General features: G+C 53.4%; 1 protein-coding gene across 12 annotated transcripts in view; it reads left to right on the forward strand.

Moving 5' to 3' along the window:
- The window catches only part of PARD3 (par-3 family cell polarity regulator), a 528,240-nt gene that overhangs the window by 400,616 nt on the left and 109,975 nt on the right, over positions 1-17,649 (forward strand). For 10 of the 12 annotated variants that reach the window (XM_062211210.1, XM_062211204.1, XM_062211207.1 and 7 more), the window contains one exon: positions 1,723-1,965. The exons of the other annotated variants lie outside the window; for them this stretch is intronic. In XM_062211210.1, coding sequence (XP_062067194.1) covers positions 1,723-1,965 — 243 coding nt within the window. The remainder of the gene's footprint in view (positions 1-1,722; positions 1,966-17,649) is intronic. 12 annotated transcript variants of the gene reach the window in all.

Genomic DNA, 17,649 nt, shown 5'->3' on the forward strand with positions numbered 1-17,649 from the left:
GCCCACAGCATTATCCAGTATTCAGCATCCGAGTTCTGTGCATTTCTGTGAGATTGTTTATGTACCCACAATCCACCCTTTCTGTTTACGTATCTGTGTATTCCTCTCTTCACGAACATAAACGCCATTGTGTTTTCTGTTGCAGCATCCGCGTGTTCGTTGCCGGCAGATAGACAACACGATGGCTGTTTGCCATTGATCTTGCATGCTGTGGTCTTTCTGAACTGCTTTCTTAGTTTTGGACTTTTGTCACTTTTCTTGAGGTTTTGCTGTAGACCGTCTTGTCCACTGCGCGTGGGAGGAGTTTCCTTTCTTTCCAGTATGTGTGGGTGTTATTCCCTTTCCCCGGCTTCTCACACTGTCTGGAAGTGCCAGCTCTCCGTACACTCACAGTGGTGGAGCACCTGTCCCGCCTCATCTCCTAGCCGAGGGGACGCGTCCTGTCTTTCTCCGCGAGTGTGCTGGAGCCTCCGGGTTTCCCGGGTCTGCTCCTTGTGGCACATAACTAGTTGCACTCTGCTCCTAGTGTCCTGAGAGGTTTTGTTACCAGGGTGTTGAGTTTGTCAGATGCTGTTCTGCCTCAGTTGATAAAACCATGTGACGTGTCTGCTTTGACCCGTTAATGTGGTAGATTATAGTGATGTTTGCGTACTGCATCTGGCTCAAATTCCTGGCATCAGTGCGACTTGGACCCGGTGGAGAGTTCTCTTTCTCTATGGCTAACTTCTGCTTGCTGCATGTTTTGTTAAGGAGTTTGGCTTCCGTATTCATGAGGAACAGTGACCCGTGGTTCTCCTCTTTCTCCTTTAAGTCTTCGTCTGGTTTTAGCATTGTTCATTGATTCTTCTGAATGTTAAGGTGTCGATGGTGCTGTGGGAAGTCGTCTTCAGATGCTAAAAAAGCGAATAAGTTCGCAGGGAAACATTGAATTCAGCCTAAAATATCGCTCTCTATAAAGGCCTTCACTTCTTTTCAGCAAACACTGAGTGTGTGTGTAGTGGAAATATTGTTTCCCCTCAATTCATCACCCATTTTCTTCAGGGTCATTTAATCATTTTTGAGAACAAAGATTGATTTAGGGCTTAAAATATACCGATACGTTGCAAGTTGAAGAAGATTTTGTGCCAGCTGACTCAGTAAAGCCGTAGCACGGGGAGCTGCAGTCACCGTGGCGGCCTAGGGTCTGTTTGAATGCTGACCGGCTTCATTTCAGGGTTTGCTCCGGTGCAGCCCTCCTTGTCCCGAACCCCAGTGCAGGTGTCACATGAAGTCCAGGTCAGCGTCACCACAGCATGATCTGCTGTCATGGAGGAGTTGCAGTGTGGGTTCATCTAGAAGCTAGAGTACGTTCACATAGACATGCACACGCCAGCACACGTCTGTGTCGCCTGAACCCTCCGTGAGCGACAGCCGAGCGAGCGCCAGGGGCTCTCTCTTCCCGGTGAACTTGTAAAGCTGCTAGGGGAGTGGGCACTGCTTGGGTGAGCACTGAAACGTGAGGCCTGTGTCCTGTGGGCACGGCTGCAGGCGTGGGAGGCGGCTCCTGTGCCTCCGTGGCGAGATGGGGCCGTCAGAACTCCTGTGGCGTCAGTGACGCCACTGATCTCCTCGAGCTGCGTGACATGAAGCCCCTCCTGCCTCGTAATCGCCACCACTGTTTCTGTGTGCACTTCTCAGCAAAGGAGGAGCTTCTCTGGTTTCAGCTCTGTTCTAACTTTACAGGATTCAAGCCAAAACCCGAGAATTTAGGGAGCGACAGGCTCGGGAGCGCGACTATGCTGAGATCCAGGACTTTCACCGGACGTTCGGCTGTGGTGAGGAGTCGATGTACGGGGGCCTTTCTCCCTATGAGGGCTCCCTGGCCCTCAACGCCAGGCCCCAGAGCCCGCGAGAAGGACACCTGATGGATGCTCTGTATGCACAAGTGAAGAAGCCGCGGAACCCCAAACCTTCACCCGTGGACAGGTAGGCTCCAGGGGCAGTCCCGGCGCTGCCCCAAGCCCACGCTGGTAGAGGTGTTTACGAGGGAGTGGGCTGGGCGTCAGCCCTCCCCCCTGAACTGCCTTCTCTGAAACCTGTTGTGTCTAAATGCTGAGTGTGCACAAGGCAGCACCAATGGGAGGAACGGCAGAGGTCTGGGTGGCTTCGCTCATGATGCCCGCTCGGTCCACCTTGCCCTTAAACCGGCTGCAGGGCTGAGCAGCCAGGACTCAGGGAAAGAGCAAACCCGAATGACCGCCCTGCGGCGTGAGCGACGCTGCCTTTCGTAGGTAGCAGAGGGTCCAGCTGTGTGATCCGGCAGGTGGGGAAAGGCACGGGTTCTTCCGGTTACGATGGGAGGCTGCCCTGGCGTTCTGATGGCAGAGTCTTCTGTCCTGAGAAAATCCGTGAATAAGAAACGGACGGGCCGGCGCCGCGGCTCACTAGGCTAATCCTCTGCCTTGCGGCGCTGGCACACCGAGTTCTAGTCCCGGTTGGGGCACCGATCCTGTCCCGGTTGCCCCTCTTCCTGTCCAGCTCTCTGCTGTGGCCAGGGAGTGCAGTGGAGGATGGCCCAAGTGCTTGGGCCCTGCACCCCATGGGAGACCAGGAGAAGCACCTGGCTCCTGCCATCGGATCAGCGCAGTGCGCCGGCCGCAGAGCGCTACCGCGGTGGCCATTGGAGGGTGAACCAACGGCAAAAGGAAGACCTTTCTCTCTCTCTCTCTCTCACTGTCCACTCTGCCTGTCAAAAAAAAAAAAAAAAAAAGAAAAAGAAACAGAAACACGGGTTTCCAGTCTGAGCTGCGGATGTTTGGGGTAACACACAGAAGTGCGCTGTGCACTGCGTTTTAACAGCTGTCTGTGACTTCTGTTTTAGCTGTGTGGCTGTATAGGCATTAATGCTGTGTGTCACCATCGTGTGTTTATTTCAAATGGCGTCTGTGCATCTCCCATTGTGACTGCAGAGCTTTGAAGTGGATCTCTGTGCATTTTAGCTTACAAGGAAAATCGTGTTCAGTCACCGGTACATGGAACTACATGTGTGTTACTGCTGTAACCCCAGTGCTAATCCCGTCACGTCCCATGAGTTATAAATAACAGGTTTCCTGGACACCAGAGCCTGTCAGGCGTCGGCGCGCCTTGTGATCACCTGGAGGGCTTCTCAGAGCGCAGACTGGCTGGCCGTCTCCCAGGATGTTGACGCAGTGGGTCTGGCGGGAGCCACCTGCACGTCTTCCACCTCCCCAGGGTGGGCAGCAGCTCCGTTGGTCCTGGAGCTTCGCTCTGGGAAGCCTGGCGAGGCCAGAGGTGTGTCAGGACCCCTCAGGGCTTCCATCCGTGTGTCTCTGGTTGCTGCACTGTGCGGACATTCCGTGTTTTAATTCCGGCTCCTTTGGAACGGAGCTTTGCAGACGCGGCAGGGAGCCCTCAGACAGCCCGAGGAAGCCTTTTTGAAAGCAGCGAGCGGAGAGGCAGCTCTCCAGGCCAAGCTGCAGTCAAGTGAGTGTTGCGTTACCCCGTCTTTGGTTTGCTTAGACTTGAGCCTTGCTTTCTTACCTTGTTGGCTGTGGTGAGGGAGCAGTGCAGGTTCCCTCGGGGAGGCTGGTGGTCCACACGCTGGTTTGCTCACAGCTGTGTCAGGCTTCAGAGGATAAAGCTGTCATCCGGGCAGTGACACTTCCCTTAGACCTCGCACTTGGAGGCTGCTGCGCCGTGAGCGGCTTGCAGGTGGTCTCATGCTGCAGGGCTGTGAGCGCCCCACGGGGGGTGTTCCCTGGGTGGGGGGGAACACCAGAAACGTCAGTCGTGCCAGTCAGTGTCTTTTGGAGGGACTAACAAAAAATCTGACCTACTGTTGATCGTTGATTCCAGCGCTCATCGCTTGTAGCACCTTCCGCATCTAGTGTACGAGCCAGAGAAATGGGGGCCGGCATCGTGGCACAGCTGCTGAGCCACCACCTGCAACACCGGCATCCCAGAGGGGAGGGGTGCTGGTTTGAGGACAGAGGTGCAAAATTCAAAGGAATTAGGGAAATGATGCGTGACCTGCATGAGAGTCAGTGAAGAAATCGATATGAAAATCAGTAATTTGGGCATTGATGGAGCAGAAGAAAGGATTTCTGATCTTTATGACAAATCTTTTGAAATAAATCAGTCAGACAAAAATAAAGACAAAAATGAAGAAAAATAATGTTAAAGTGCATGAGACATGTTGGACACCATTAAGTGAATAAATATTTTCATCATAGAAATGCTTGAAGGGGAAAAGGTGAAAGGCATTCAGAACCTAATTAATGAAATAATGCCAAAAAATTCCCAAATCTTGAAAGAGACGAGGACATCCAAATACAGGAAGCTAAAGGGACCCCACCAGGTTCTACTAAAAAAGACTTTTCCTTGGGCCAATGTCATGGTACAGTGGGTTCAGCCATGGCCTGCAGTGCCAGTGTCCCGTATCGGCACTGGTTTGAGTCCCAGCTGCTCCACTTCTGATCCCTCTCCCTGCTAACACACCTGGGAAACCATCAGAGGATGGCCCAAGTGCTTGACCCCTGTACCTACGTGAGAGACTAGAATGGAGCTCCGGGCTCCATGGCTGCCATTTCAGGAGCGAACCAGCCGATGAAAGATCTCCCTCTCCTTCTCTCTCCCTCCCCTCTCTCTATGTAACTCTGCGTTTCGGATGAATACATCTTAAGGAAGAAACCTAGGAAATAGAGATATACTTGTTGTAGTCATATACGTCACTCACGAGTCCCATCTGATGACAAAAGGGACCACCCCAGCTCCTGGCTGCTTCAAACCCCGGGACCTACACCTGTGGAAATCTCACCTGAGGGTTTCTGTGAATGCCTAGTGGGCTGCAGCTGTTTGGGGTGGCTGTGCGCCCCGCTGAACCGCCACATGCTAACCCCAGACCAGAAGTCTGCCTCCTAACCGAGTTGCCTAAAACACCTGCCTGGCAGACCCGTCCAGAAGGGTCCAGAACGTGTTCAGTCCTAGAACGAGTCACACCAGGCACAGGCAGGAGAGCCCTCTAGCACTCGGATGCTGCACAGTGCTAGGCACTTCCAGAAAGATCTGTCGGAATGCAGGATTTCTAAGATAGTTTCAACTCGAGCTAGACATTGTTGGTTTATTTTGGGGGAAGAAGGAAACACGGAGACTTTAATGTCTTCTTACGTGTAACTTTTGCAGACACCACGGTGTCCACGAGAGCAGTGACTGATGTCACCCAGCAGTTACTGATTGCTGCACCTGTAGGGGATTCTGCACCTGCCCACACCCAGAGGTGACCTTGGCTTGGGAGTAATGCCGTCACCGCCTGGGTCTTTTACATCAGAGAAGGGAGGAGCAGGCTTGCATTGTATGGAGACTGCCCTTCAAAGGAGAGACAGTCTCTTGACATGGCAACGTTGAATTAAATTGTTTTGCTTATACTGTCACTTAAATATATATAAAAATGACACAGAACTAAACTCCTGTTGATAACCATTATACTGCCATAAAACCAAGCATCTTTACAAATTAAATACAAACAAAGTGATAAGACCATTACATCCAACTGAGTGGTGTTCACTTAATGTAGCCAATATTTTTTTAAAACCTAAACACTTGCTCAAATCATGGCTGTAGTGGTGCCTGGCGCGTGGGGGTTCTCTTAAGTCTGGTAGCCTGTGCCACGGCGTCTGCTGACTCAGTTTACCCGTTGCATCTCTCAGTTACGTGTCTCCAGGCCTCGTGCCCTTCCGAGTCCAGGGACTTTTGGCCTGCGCAACACAGATGCCCTGTTTGTACGTGAGGTCCAGCTTTCTGCTCCAGGATGTTCATGGAAAATGGAGTTAAAAGATAAGCCTGTTTTGGTGCAGCAAATGTGGAAACCCATGCGTATGAGGTGTCTTTGAAAGAGCTCATGGAAATGTGCTTTATAAAAAAGTTAGGCCTGGGTTTTAAATGTGTTTTTTTTTTTTTTTTTTTTTTTTTTTTGCACAAAAACTTATCTTATAAAAAGTGTTTGTTTATTTGAAAGACAGAGGCAGGCAGAGAAAGAGAGCTCCCTCCCTAGATGCCCACAGTGGCCCCAGGCCAGGCTGGGGGCTGGAGTCAGGAAATCCTGGTCTGTTTGAGCCATAGTGTCTGCCTCCGGGGTCTGCATTGTGAAAGGCAAAGTGATGGGGTGAGGGACGACAGAGACGTCTTCCATCTGCTGACTCACTCCCCAAATGCCCACAGCAGGCAGCTGGGCCAGGAGCCAGGAGCCAGGAGCTCCCTCCAGGTCTCCCCCGGGGGTGGCAGTGGGTGCAGAACCAGGTTTGCTTTCATGAAGATGGGTCTGCTTCCTCAGTGCCGACATCCGTTTTTCAGGAGCGCAGGGAGGCAGCCTTGTGGGCACCACTTGTCTGTCTCCCCCAGACATCACAGCGTATCATGAGCAGCTTAGATTAGGGCTCCCTGTGTGTAGCCTCAAGGCCTGCAGGTCGCTCGCACACACAGGCACTGAGGTTGAAGGTGATGCCAGGTACCGTAAGATGACCTGATGGAGAGCAGCAGGCGGTCTCTCTGCCAGCTTCGTCTGTCCTTGGGTGGCGGGAAGGTCGTCCTCTGGTGTCTCGTGGAGCTCCCGGAAGTCCTTTCCTGCTCTACGTTCATGACGTTCTCACTCTTTCCAAGTTGGCAGTGCTCCGTGGAGGTGGGGAAACTGAACTTCTCAAACTTAATAGAAAACACGGGCATTTCTCTCTGCATCAAGTTAGCTGCCGGTGGGGCAGGCCAGCGGGGGTCCTGGTGTGAGCAGCTGTCGGGGGCTCTGTTCCGGAAGCAAGGGTCTGCCTATACGGGGTGCCCGCGTCACGGACGGCCGCGGCTTCACCTGCCCTAGCACCGCGAAGACCCCAGGAAGTTCCTTTGCACGTGAGCTACACAATTGCAACTCAGAGAAAGTGTAGTATGTTTTAAATTCTGACAAAGAACTGATAAAACCTGCGTCCATGACGCTTTGTATTTACGCCAGTGCACCATGCAATTTGTCTTTCTGTCTCCAGCCACAGCCTCTGTGGTTGAAAACTCCAAAGACAGCCCTCGTGGACACGTGCCGACTGTCACCGTACAATCATTTGCCACCGAGAGTGCATTGTCCTCCAATATAATTGAAATAAAATACGAACTGTGCTGCTATAAATCTAAATAGCAGGGAAATAGCAGGCTAGACTCCCCCGGCTGGCTGAGGACACCTTAATGGCACCATAAATACCATAATCATACGCTTTTTGCATGCATTTTACCACTAAAGAGAAAATGCCAGTTTTAAAAGAAAAGACCTTTGTGAACCTGCCCCCCCCCCCATTAAAACTGGAATCCAGCGGCGTGGAATGTGGTCTCGCACACGTAGAACAAAGCCAAGTTTTCCCCGTCCCGGCCGTGGGGAGACACGGGCCTTTTCGAAGCCCCAGATCAGGTAGCAAAGCTGCGTTCACAGTTCCAAAAGTCAGGTCCCAGGTTCCTTCCGCACACACCGTGCTCTGCCTCTGCTGTTCTTGTGTGAGGGTTCCTCTCGCTGGCGTGGCTAGACAGTCTGTGCGCTGGGGTGGGCACCCGGCTGAGTAGCGAGCCCTGTCCAGCCTGTCGTCTGCTGCCCGCTTCTGCCCCTCCCCCACTTCCTCCTCCCCCCGGGCAAATGGTCCACGCTCTGTTCCTCCTGCCCACCTGCCTCCTGGCTCCAGACCTGTAACCACCCTCCCCTGTGCCCGCCCTCACCTGTGACCTGCCCTCCCCTGTGCCTGCCTTCACCTGTAACCCCCCTCCCCTGTAACCCCCCTCCCCTGTAACCCTCCTCCCCTGTAACCCACGCTCACCTGTAACCCACCCTCCCCTGTAACCCGCCCTCCCTGTGCCTGCCCTCACCTGTAACCCCCCCTCACCTATAACCCACCCTCCCCTGTGCCTGCCTTCACCTGTAACCCCCTCACCTGTAACCCCCCCTCACCTGTGACCTACCCTCCCCTGTGTCTGCCTTCACCTATAACACCCTCACCTGTAACCCCCCCTCCCCTGTAACCCACGCTCCCCTGTAACCCACCCTCCCCTGTGCCCGCCCTCACCTGTAACCTACCCTCCCCTGTGTCTGCCTTCACCTGTAACCCCCCTCACCTGTGACCTACCCTCCCCTGTAACCCACGCTCACCTGTAACCCCCCTCCCCTGTAACCCCCCCCTCACCTGTAACCCCCCTCACCTGTGACCTACCCTCCCCTGTAACCCACCTTCCCCGGTGCCTGCCTTCACCTGTAACCCCCTCACCTGTAACCCTCCTCACCTGTAACCCTCCTCACCTGTAACCCATGCTCACCTGTAACCCACGTTCACCTGTAACCTACCCTCCCCGGTGCCTGCCTTCACCTGTAACCCCCTCACCTGTGCCCACCCTCACCTGTGACCTACCCTCCCCTGTGCCTGCCTTCACCTGTAACCCCCCTCCCCTGTAACCCCCCTCCCCTGTAACCCCCCCTCCCCTGTAAACCCCCTCCCCTGTGCCCGTCCTCCCCTGTGCCTGCCCACGCATCACTTGCTGAGGACAGCGCCTTCCTCGGGCAGCTCTGGGTCCCCACCCTTCTTGCGTGGAGCCTGCTCCCCGGGGCTCCCCTTCTGCCCCATGCCTGGCCCTTTGCTGGCCTGAGACTTGCCAGTACCTCTCCTGCTGTGCTGACCACAGCCTCCTCGCTGACCACCTGGTTTCCCTCCTCACCGCCGACGCAGGCTTCTCGGAAGTTGTATCCAGGCCTGTGTGCACGGCTGAGCCTCGCCCACGCCACGCGGCCTTCCCTCAGGGGGCTCTCGCCACCCCTGGGACCGCACGGCGGATGTGGCAGATGCATTCTGTGAGGGAGGCCGGTGGCCCTCGTGGGACCCGTGCAGTCACAAGGGTCTTTGCTAGTGAGAGGAAGGCATGGAGCGAGTGTCCGAGTGGGCTTTGAGGACAGGATGGGGGCCCCGGGAAGCCGGACAGTCCTGGAAGTAGGCTCTCGCCTGAGCCTTGGGCCAGACCAACGCTTCCCACGCCTTCACCCAGCCCAGTGAGGCCGCCGCTGCCCTCCTGTTGTGGCCCGCGTGTGTTCCCCATGTGCTGCAGTTCCTATCCCGGGACACCCCTGCCCCTTCCCTGTGGGGCCCCTGCAGCGGCCTAGGGCCCCCTCCTCGCTGCTGGGAGCTGCTGTCCCTCGCCGCCCCCTGCCTGTCTGAGCCGAATGTGTTCTAAGCCAACTCTGGCTTCGCGGTCCTAACCTCGGTGAGTGCTACCTGACCTGTGTGCCCACTAGCCTTGCTCCATGCAGGGGACAGCTGGTGACACAGGCCCACCCCCTGCCCACGCAGTTACCCCACTGTCTGACACTGGCCCTGCCTCCACAGGCTCCGCCTTCACCCCCTGTACCTGGAGTTCTCCATCCAAGGTGATCACAACCCCAGTATTGCCTCGCTGAGAACTCCTCTGGGGGCTCTGGTCCTGTCCCAGCCCTGGGTATGGTGGCTGAGTCTCTCTTCGCTCATGGGTTCATGTCACACCTTCCCAACAGACAGCCAGTGTGAGAGCAGACGTCCAGTTCCGTCTCATCCATGGGTGAATTAGAAGACTTTTTGATGTTTGGGGTTCTGGGAGAGTGAAAATAAGCGATCACCATTCGTTAGCTCTTCCAAGACAGTGAAGAGACACGGCGATTAAATTAAAGGCTGAGGTGACATAAACAGCCCAGCAAATGAAATCTCGACAGTAATGAAGCCATCAATAAGGTCACGGCTAATTCTGAAGACTTCTTGTTTAATTCTTTTTCTTGATTAACATTGCCTGAAACCACAATTTGTTTGTAGAAGCAGCGTGTGAGAGAGGGGAGGGGGGTTGTTTATTTTGTATTTGTTTTAGCCTTGGAGAAGTCGGAGGGGAAATGCAAGCACCTTGAGACTCCGGGCGGCCGCTGCTCACTGTGGCTTCAGTGTCCTCCCCCCTCCCCCCCCCCCCCCCCCCCCCGAGCACTGAACACTGAGGTTTTTGCTGCTGTGGCCAGCGTCTCCTTGCAATTCCGTCTGATTGTATCCTCGGAAGCCTTGGGCTCCTGCTTCAGCTGTAGCGTGGCACAGTCACTCCTCTTTGTATTTGGGCCTGAGCCTCCGGGTCTCCTACTCCTTCGTCAGTCCTCACCCACGGCTCCCAGTGCCCGTCTCTTTGGCATTCAGTGGTCCTAGCTCGGTGTGGTTTCTCCCGTGCTCCTGCCTAGGCGTGGGTGTCAGTCAGCTGTTAATATAAATTCATGAGGGCTTACGTGGAGCTTGGTGCACCATGCATTTTCAGCTTCTTGGGAGACTCGCGCTCCGAATCCACAATGCGTCTTTAAATTAACTTCCCAGATGTTCGAGAGCTTTTTCCCTGGGCAGCTGACAGCTTTAGTGTGGACAACTGTTTGATTATTAGTTTTCTGCTTCCTTCCTTCTTGGCAGTGGATTTTAAAAACACTTGTTTTCTGGCTGGGATATCTTCAGTTTCTTCCCCTAAGATGGGAGTTATATGTGGTCAGGTGAAGATCATGGATTTCTGAGTTGTTCCAGAACGGGACATTCAGATGATCGGAGCATCCTGCAGGTATGCAGTAATTACTTGAGTGTGCATTTGGGGCTGGCATGAGATGAGAGTGTGTTAGTACATATTAGTACACACGCACATCCTGTTTTCAGACTGAATTTCCTGTCTCGGTTTGTACCTGTCATCATTCTGCCCCATAGACGTGAACCCTTAAGAACTGAGAGATTTGGAAATGGTCCTAAAGGGACATATGTTGGTACCAAGTCATCGTCTCCAAGGCTGTCCCTTTGGGCGTAGTATGTGGGATGGGTAGCTCTTTCAGCTTGACTTTTGTTTCTGTAAACTATAAATGTTATTGTGTTAAATATTTGGCAAGAGGTTAACCTTAACTCAAATTTGTGCTATCTTATTTATTTATTATTTTTTAAAAATGTATTCGAAAGAGAGAGCTCCCATCCACTGGTTCATTCCCCAGATGCCACAATGTCCAGACCTGGGCCAGACTGAAGTCAGGAGCCAGGGCTCCATCCAGGTCTCGCCTGGGGGTGGCTGGGACCCTACTCCTGAGCCGTCACTGGCCACCTCCCTGGGTGCACATGCACACTAGCAGGCACTCCTACCATAGATTATTTTTAATTCTCATTTAAACATAAATTTCCCCATTTTTTATGAGACTCATTTGTAGATTCCGTACCATTAGAATAGAAAATGATTATTCTAAATCCTCCTGAGATACCATTTGTACTTTTAGTAGGGAGGAAAAATGTGGCAAAGAGAGACCTAGACCTCCACTGGTTTACTCCCCCAATGCCAGCAATAGCTGAGGCTGGGCCCAGCTGACGCCAGGAGCGAGGAACTCCATCCAGGTCTCCCATGTGGGAACCAGTAAGCCTACTGCTTGAGCCATCACCAGGTGCACATTGGCAGGAAGCTAGAGTCAGGAGCGGAGTGGATACTTGAACCCAGGCAGTCTGATTCGGGGTGTGGACACCTTACCCAGAAGCCCAGATGCCCACCCACCTGTGCCCGGTGCTGTGACAGGATGTGACACAGGAACTATGGAGTGTGCACGGCCTGGAGCCGGCCTGGGTTCCATCCCACCTGTGCCTCCCTCGCTGTGTCTGGGGAAGGCTGGCTCGCTCGGTTTCTGAGAGCGTTGGTAAGTGACCGTGTAAGCTGCGTGAGTGCTGCCTGGCACAGGGGGACATCCAGTAAGTGAGTCGCTGTCCCTGTCATGATGTCATCACTGTCACCGTTACTTGTATTGTGGAGTTCTAAAGGCACCGGAATCTGCAGTGCTGCCTGCAGTGGTTTCTCACGTGGGCCTGATCCGTGATGATTCGGAATCTTACTTTTCACATCTTTCGGTATTTCAGGGTGTGCAGCCCTCTGCGGCTCTTTGCATGTTGATGCTGCGAGGTGCGTCGCCGTGGACATCTGAAGTGGTTTGGTGTGGTGTTTAACTGGAATAGTCAGAGATGAATTTCCAGTGCAGGAGACCGGGGACCAGGGGCTGTGAGTGAAGACCAGGCAGGCCCAGGGACCCCAGCCGGGCCCTGCCGGGGTGGTCCTCCCCTCTGCAGAGATTGTGCACTGCCTGCCTCCTGGAGGTGCCGGGTGCAGTCATGTGCATTTAAAATAGCTCTGTATTTTAAAAAAAAGCATATAGTTGCCTAATATTAGTGCAAAAGTGCCTTGTGCTCATTATGTGATGATTAATGGAAATGAGGTTGAAGGCTAGTAAATACCCAGGCCACTGTCACTGATATTTTCTTTCTGGAAACAGAAAATAATCCAGCTTACACATGGTAAGCGCAGTGTGGAGGGCTGGGCTCTGTGCTCCTAGGGGTGTGGAGTGTGACACTGGCCAGTGTTGCCCAGGTCCCTAAGCTCAGGCATGTGCCTGTGCCTCCTAAAATGAAGTCCATCTCCCCCCAAGGAACAAACGCACGTGCCCGAGTTGTCTTCACTCGCTAGGCGTGACGTCAAGGTGCCGGAATCAAAAGGCTTACTTGTTTTCCTCGGTAATCACCCACCTTCACACTTCATCAGAAGCTGCTGATTGTCAGGCCCCTCCCGGGTCCGGCTGCGCCATGGCGGCGGACACCTTTCCCTTCGCTGTGTTTCTCATTCCGTGGTGCACGCCTTCATGGCTGCAACACGCTGAGATGTTCCCAGCATCCTGAGGGCTGCTGATGGAGCCAGCTCTTCTTGTTCGAACTGTGCTTAAAGCTAAGGGTGCTAGTCTATGCAGAGCTCCCCCTACGCCTTCTCTAGCCTCCCTGGTCACAATCGATGTCTTTCGTCACATGAGCAACTGCTCTCGGTGTGTTGGTCTCCCGTTGCATGGGTTCTAAGGGTGCAGACCGATCTGTCACACACAGAAGTTGGGCGGTAAAGTTTGGCCGTGCTCTTAGCTGGAGCGCTCAGCACAGAGCACCTTGCATACGGGTGCTTAGCAGACGAGGTAGCTAGCTAAGCCTGTACCATATTTTCAAAATATTTCTCTGGTTGCTTTAGACACAGACAGGCACTTGGCCTGGGATGCACAGCGTGCCCGTGTGCTTGGGGACCAGGTGGCGGCTCAGTCCCAGGCTCCTGTGCTGCCACGTAGGGAAGCCACGCTGACGCCGAGCCACGTGGTGCTTGCACAGAGAGAGCCGCTCTTCTCAGAGCGTCTCCCCTGTGGGTTGGTCCACAGCTAGATCAGAGCCCGAGATGGGCCAGACTTGGGTTCTCTTGAGCACCCAGCTGTATGTGAGGTTTCTGGGTACTGGCTAGCCTCGCCCCTGCACTCACACTCAGTGCTCGGTGCAGGCTGCTGCTCAGACCAGCTGACACTGGCGTGGAGAGCAGGGGTGACGTAGGAGCAGATACCAGCACTCACTATTCCAGACTGGCCTCTGCAGCCACGCTGTGTGTATCGCGCATGTGGCCAGCTTCCCCGAGTTGGGCCAGTTTTGGTGCTGAGTAAAAATTGCTCAGTGTTAAGAAATAAACACTTAGGCCTTTAAAAACGTGCAATCTGAAAATGTGTTGCAAAATACGCATCTATTCACTGCACCAGGCCCTGCAGTAACTTTTTAATATTTCCCAGAAAACTGCATGCTGGCCTACCTTCTGTCTCAGATTTCTGTTCCAGAAACATGTCTGGGGGAAAGAAAGGGGGAGGAGGGGTGGGCATTGGCACAGCGGTCACCTGCATCCCGTGTTGGAGAGCCTGGGTTTGAGTCCCGGCTTGACTTCCAGGACCAGCCTCCTGCATCATTCACACCCCGGGAGGCAGCAGGTCCAAAGTGGTTGGAGGCCTGGATTGAGGTTCCGGGCTTCAGCATGGTCTTAACCCTAGCTAATACAGGTGTTTGGAGAGTGAACCGGCAGAAGCAAGATCTCTCTCTGTCTCTCTCTCTGTCTCTCTCTCAGTCTCTCTCTCAGTCTCTCTCTCTGTCTCTCTCTCTCCCTCTCCCTCTATCTCTCTGTGTGTCTCTGTATCTCTGCGTTTTGAATACATTTGAAAGATACTGTTAAGTAAATAGGAGTGACCAGGAGGTACGTGACTATCTGTACCAGGATGCCCATGGCTGCCTAACAGTGGTAATTCCTTGTTTACCCAGGCATGCATTTTAGTTGCCCATGGGCTGTGTGCTCCTGGTGTTTTATATAAAATAAATACCTCCTGAGCGGGTGGAGAGAACACAGCTTGCTCTCTGCGGGTTTGTGTATCTGAATAATTGTATCCTTAGCCTGTAGAGCTCCTCGGGACTCAGGACAAGTTCTGAGGTGGAGGCTGACTTCACTGGACTTTCCCGTGGACTGCGTGGTCTCCCCTGCTCCCAGCCCTCGCCCCTCACGTGTGTGCCCACGGGAGCCAAGGCGGTGGCTCTTTGCTGTAGACCCACGTGACCTCAGATCCACATCCCGGCAGTGCCGCTCGCTGGGCTATTCACTGAGTCGTCCGGCCCTGAGAGCCCACTTCTCTCCCTTGTATTTTCACGTTGGTTGCCCCATTGTTAGACCATATGTCAGCTGTGTCCTGATTTTTGCCTTTGGAAAGTATGTTCTTTATAGGCGTGCACCGCGATCCGCACCACCCACGACTGGAGCTGAAAGAGAAAGGCGGATACAATCTCGGTCGTAACGCTCTTCCAGTCTTGAGGGAGAACGACAGACGGACTTAAATAACACAACCAGTTTTATTGACCATGCTGCTTATTTTAATAGCCAGACCAGAATGGTTTGATTGACTTTTTAAAAATCTGGTGTGTTTTTCACCATATGGACAAGGCCATATCTCGAGTGCCAAGCTAATCAGCTTTCCTTTTCTGCCAATGAACCATGAGAGTTGTTAGCAAAATGTTTTATCTCGGATGGATCCATTTTCCGAGCTCTGGATCGTGTAAACACCCATCGTCAGGGACAGAGTGCAGATTAGCGCTCGTCAGTCGTTGGAGATTTCTTGCTTCAAAGAACTGTAGGCAACCAGTGTGTGCAATGACCTGGAAGGGAACGGCCGCTGAGCAGTGGGGGCCCCTGGGAGCGCCGGAGCCACCCTGAGTCACTTAGCTGTGGGGACACGGTGCAGCTCCCTTTCTTTGTGTGCCCATACCTGAAGGATTCAAGGCGGGGCGGGGGACAGTGCGGCAGTTCTCAGTAGTGCCGGATGTTTAAAAATTGTTGAGGCTTAAGGGCAATGCTGTGTCACTCTTGTCTTTCCTATAAAGTGCTCAGTGTCCCTGTTGTCCCAGCTGACGTAGCACTGACCCCAGAATACTGTGGCGCACGGTTATACAGCATCCGTTGTCTTCTGAAAGCATTGATTGATCCTCTTTTTCATTGGCCACAATAATTACGCATATTTTTGTGGTATAGCATGGTATTTGGTACATGTATGTGACATGTATGGATGGAATTTGAGTGTTAGACCTGTCACTCTAGACTTTGTCATCTTGCGATGATGAGACCATTCAAAGTCCCCTCTCTAGCTTCTTCAGTTCCTGGCATTCACTCTGTCCCAAGCTGCCTTGGCACCGTCAGCATATTTGTGTCTTTCTTTTTTTTTTTTTTATTTTTTTATTTTTTTTTATTTTTGACAGGCAGAGTGGACAGTGAGAGAGAGACAGAGAGAAAGGTCTTCCTTTTGCCGTTGGTTCACCCTCCAATGGCCGCTGCGGTAGCGCGCTGCGGCCGGCGCACCGCGCTGATCCGATGGCAGGAGCCAGGTGCTTCTCCTGGTCTCCCATGGGGTGCAGGGCCCAAGCACTTGGGCCATCCTCCACTGCACTCCCTGGCCACAGCAGAGAGCTGGCCTGGAAGAGGGGCAACCGGGACAGGATTGGTGCCCTGACCGGGACTAGAACCCGGTGTGCCGGCGCCGCAAGGTGGAGGATTAGCCTAGTGAGCCGCGGCGCCGGCCTATTTGTGTCTTTCGTTTCAAATCTCCTGCCCATTACATTCTTAGCCTGTGCAGTGGATCAAAAGGATAATTTGTAAAGACTTATTTTATTTGAAAGGTAGAGGAACAGAGAGAGAGACAGAGAGACAGATCGAGTGAGCTTCCATCTCATAGTTTACCCCCCAAATGCCTGCAACAACCAGGACGGGACCAGGCCAAAGCCAGGAGCCTGGAGCTCCATCCAGGCCTCCCACGTGGGTGCAGGGACCCACGCACCTGAGCCATCACCTGCTATCTCCCAGGTGTGCATTAGCAGGAAGCTGGATTAGACGTGCAGCAGGTACTCAAACCCAGGCCCTGCAGTATGGACTGGGCGTCCCACATGGTTCCTTTTGCATTGAGACAGACACCCACCCCCAGCGACCTGTACTGAGGGCTCCCCGTGCAGCTACGAAGCAGTCTGCCACCTCGAGCCCTGTGATCGCTGTATAAGGACGGTCTCTCCTGTAACGAGACAGGGACACCTGTTTGGAGGTAAGACCCAGCAGCATGCCTTCACTGACCTGAATGCCCCCTGCAGTTCGAGAGTTTTAAGGCAGGGGCGTGAAATGAGCCGATGGGAAACATGGCTGTCCGTTATTTAAGGACGTGGTTTTTTCATTCAAGATTTCTTCGGATAGTGTATGACCTCGGCATGTGGCGATTGGTGAATGATGTGGGCTAGAATCTACCACTTCACAGATCCATTAGGACACCGTCAATTTTTGCTCGCACTTTATTCCCTCGAGGAGTAATTGTAGTTCAGAATGATAGATTTGTATGTATATCATTTTGATTTTTGGTAAATTTCTTTAGCTGGCAGAACATACTTGTCCTGCAAGGGGACGCCAGGGTCTTCACTGGGGACCTACAGTGTCTGCTGTCGTGGGCGGCCTCTTCTGTGTAGCTGTGCAGGTGCGGTGGTCACCCTGCTTAACCAGGGTCTCCATGTTTCCTGGGTAAGAAACATATTCCCCCTTAATCAGCTTCTTTGGAGATGTCTGTGTATACTAAACAAAGTCCTATTCCAATTGGTTCCAAATTCCGCACAGAAGCCCTGGTAACTAAGCATTGTCTGAGGGAGCATCCTGCTACCCTCCTGCAACCCTGCGCTTGAGGCCGGGGACACAAGTACGCCACGTGTCAGCACAACGATCACGCTTGAGGCCGGGGACACAAGTACGCCACGTGTCAGCACGATGATCAGTTCATCGGCGCGCCTGCCTCAGCCACCCAGAAGGCCTAATGGACTGGCATCACGGCTTCTTCCCTCTCGGATGTCAGCGCTGTGTGGCTTTGGGAAGTGTAGCACCTTGCTCCCCTCATCTGCAGAGGAACAGGTCATTGTCGTCAGGGTAGACACTGGGTGCCCTGATGAAGATGCCACTTGTGGGCCCAGCACTGTGGGTAGTGTGCTAAGCCTCTGCCTATGGCACCGGCATCCCACAGGGGCACTGGTTCGATCCCGGCTACTCCTCTTTGAATCCAGCTCTCTGCTAATGGTCCTGGGAAAGCAGTGGAAGATGGCCCAAGTTCTTGGGCCCTTGCACCCATGTAGTGACTGACTCCTGGCTTTGGATCAACCCAGCTCCGGCCATTGCAGCCATCTGGGGAGTAAACCAAAAGATGGAAGACCTTTGTCTCTTCCTCTGTCTGTAGTTCTGCCTCTC

This window comes from Lepus europaeus, chromosome 14 (genome assembly GCF_033115175.1).
Source record: "Lepus europaeus isolate LE1 chromosome 14, mLepTim1.pri, whole genome shotgun sequence".
Taxonomy (NCBI): domain Eukaryota; kingdom Metazoa; phylum Chordata; class Mammalia; order Lagomorpha; family Leporidae; genus Lepus; species Lepus europaeus.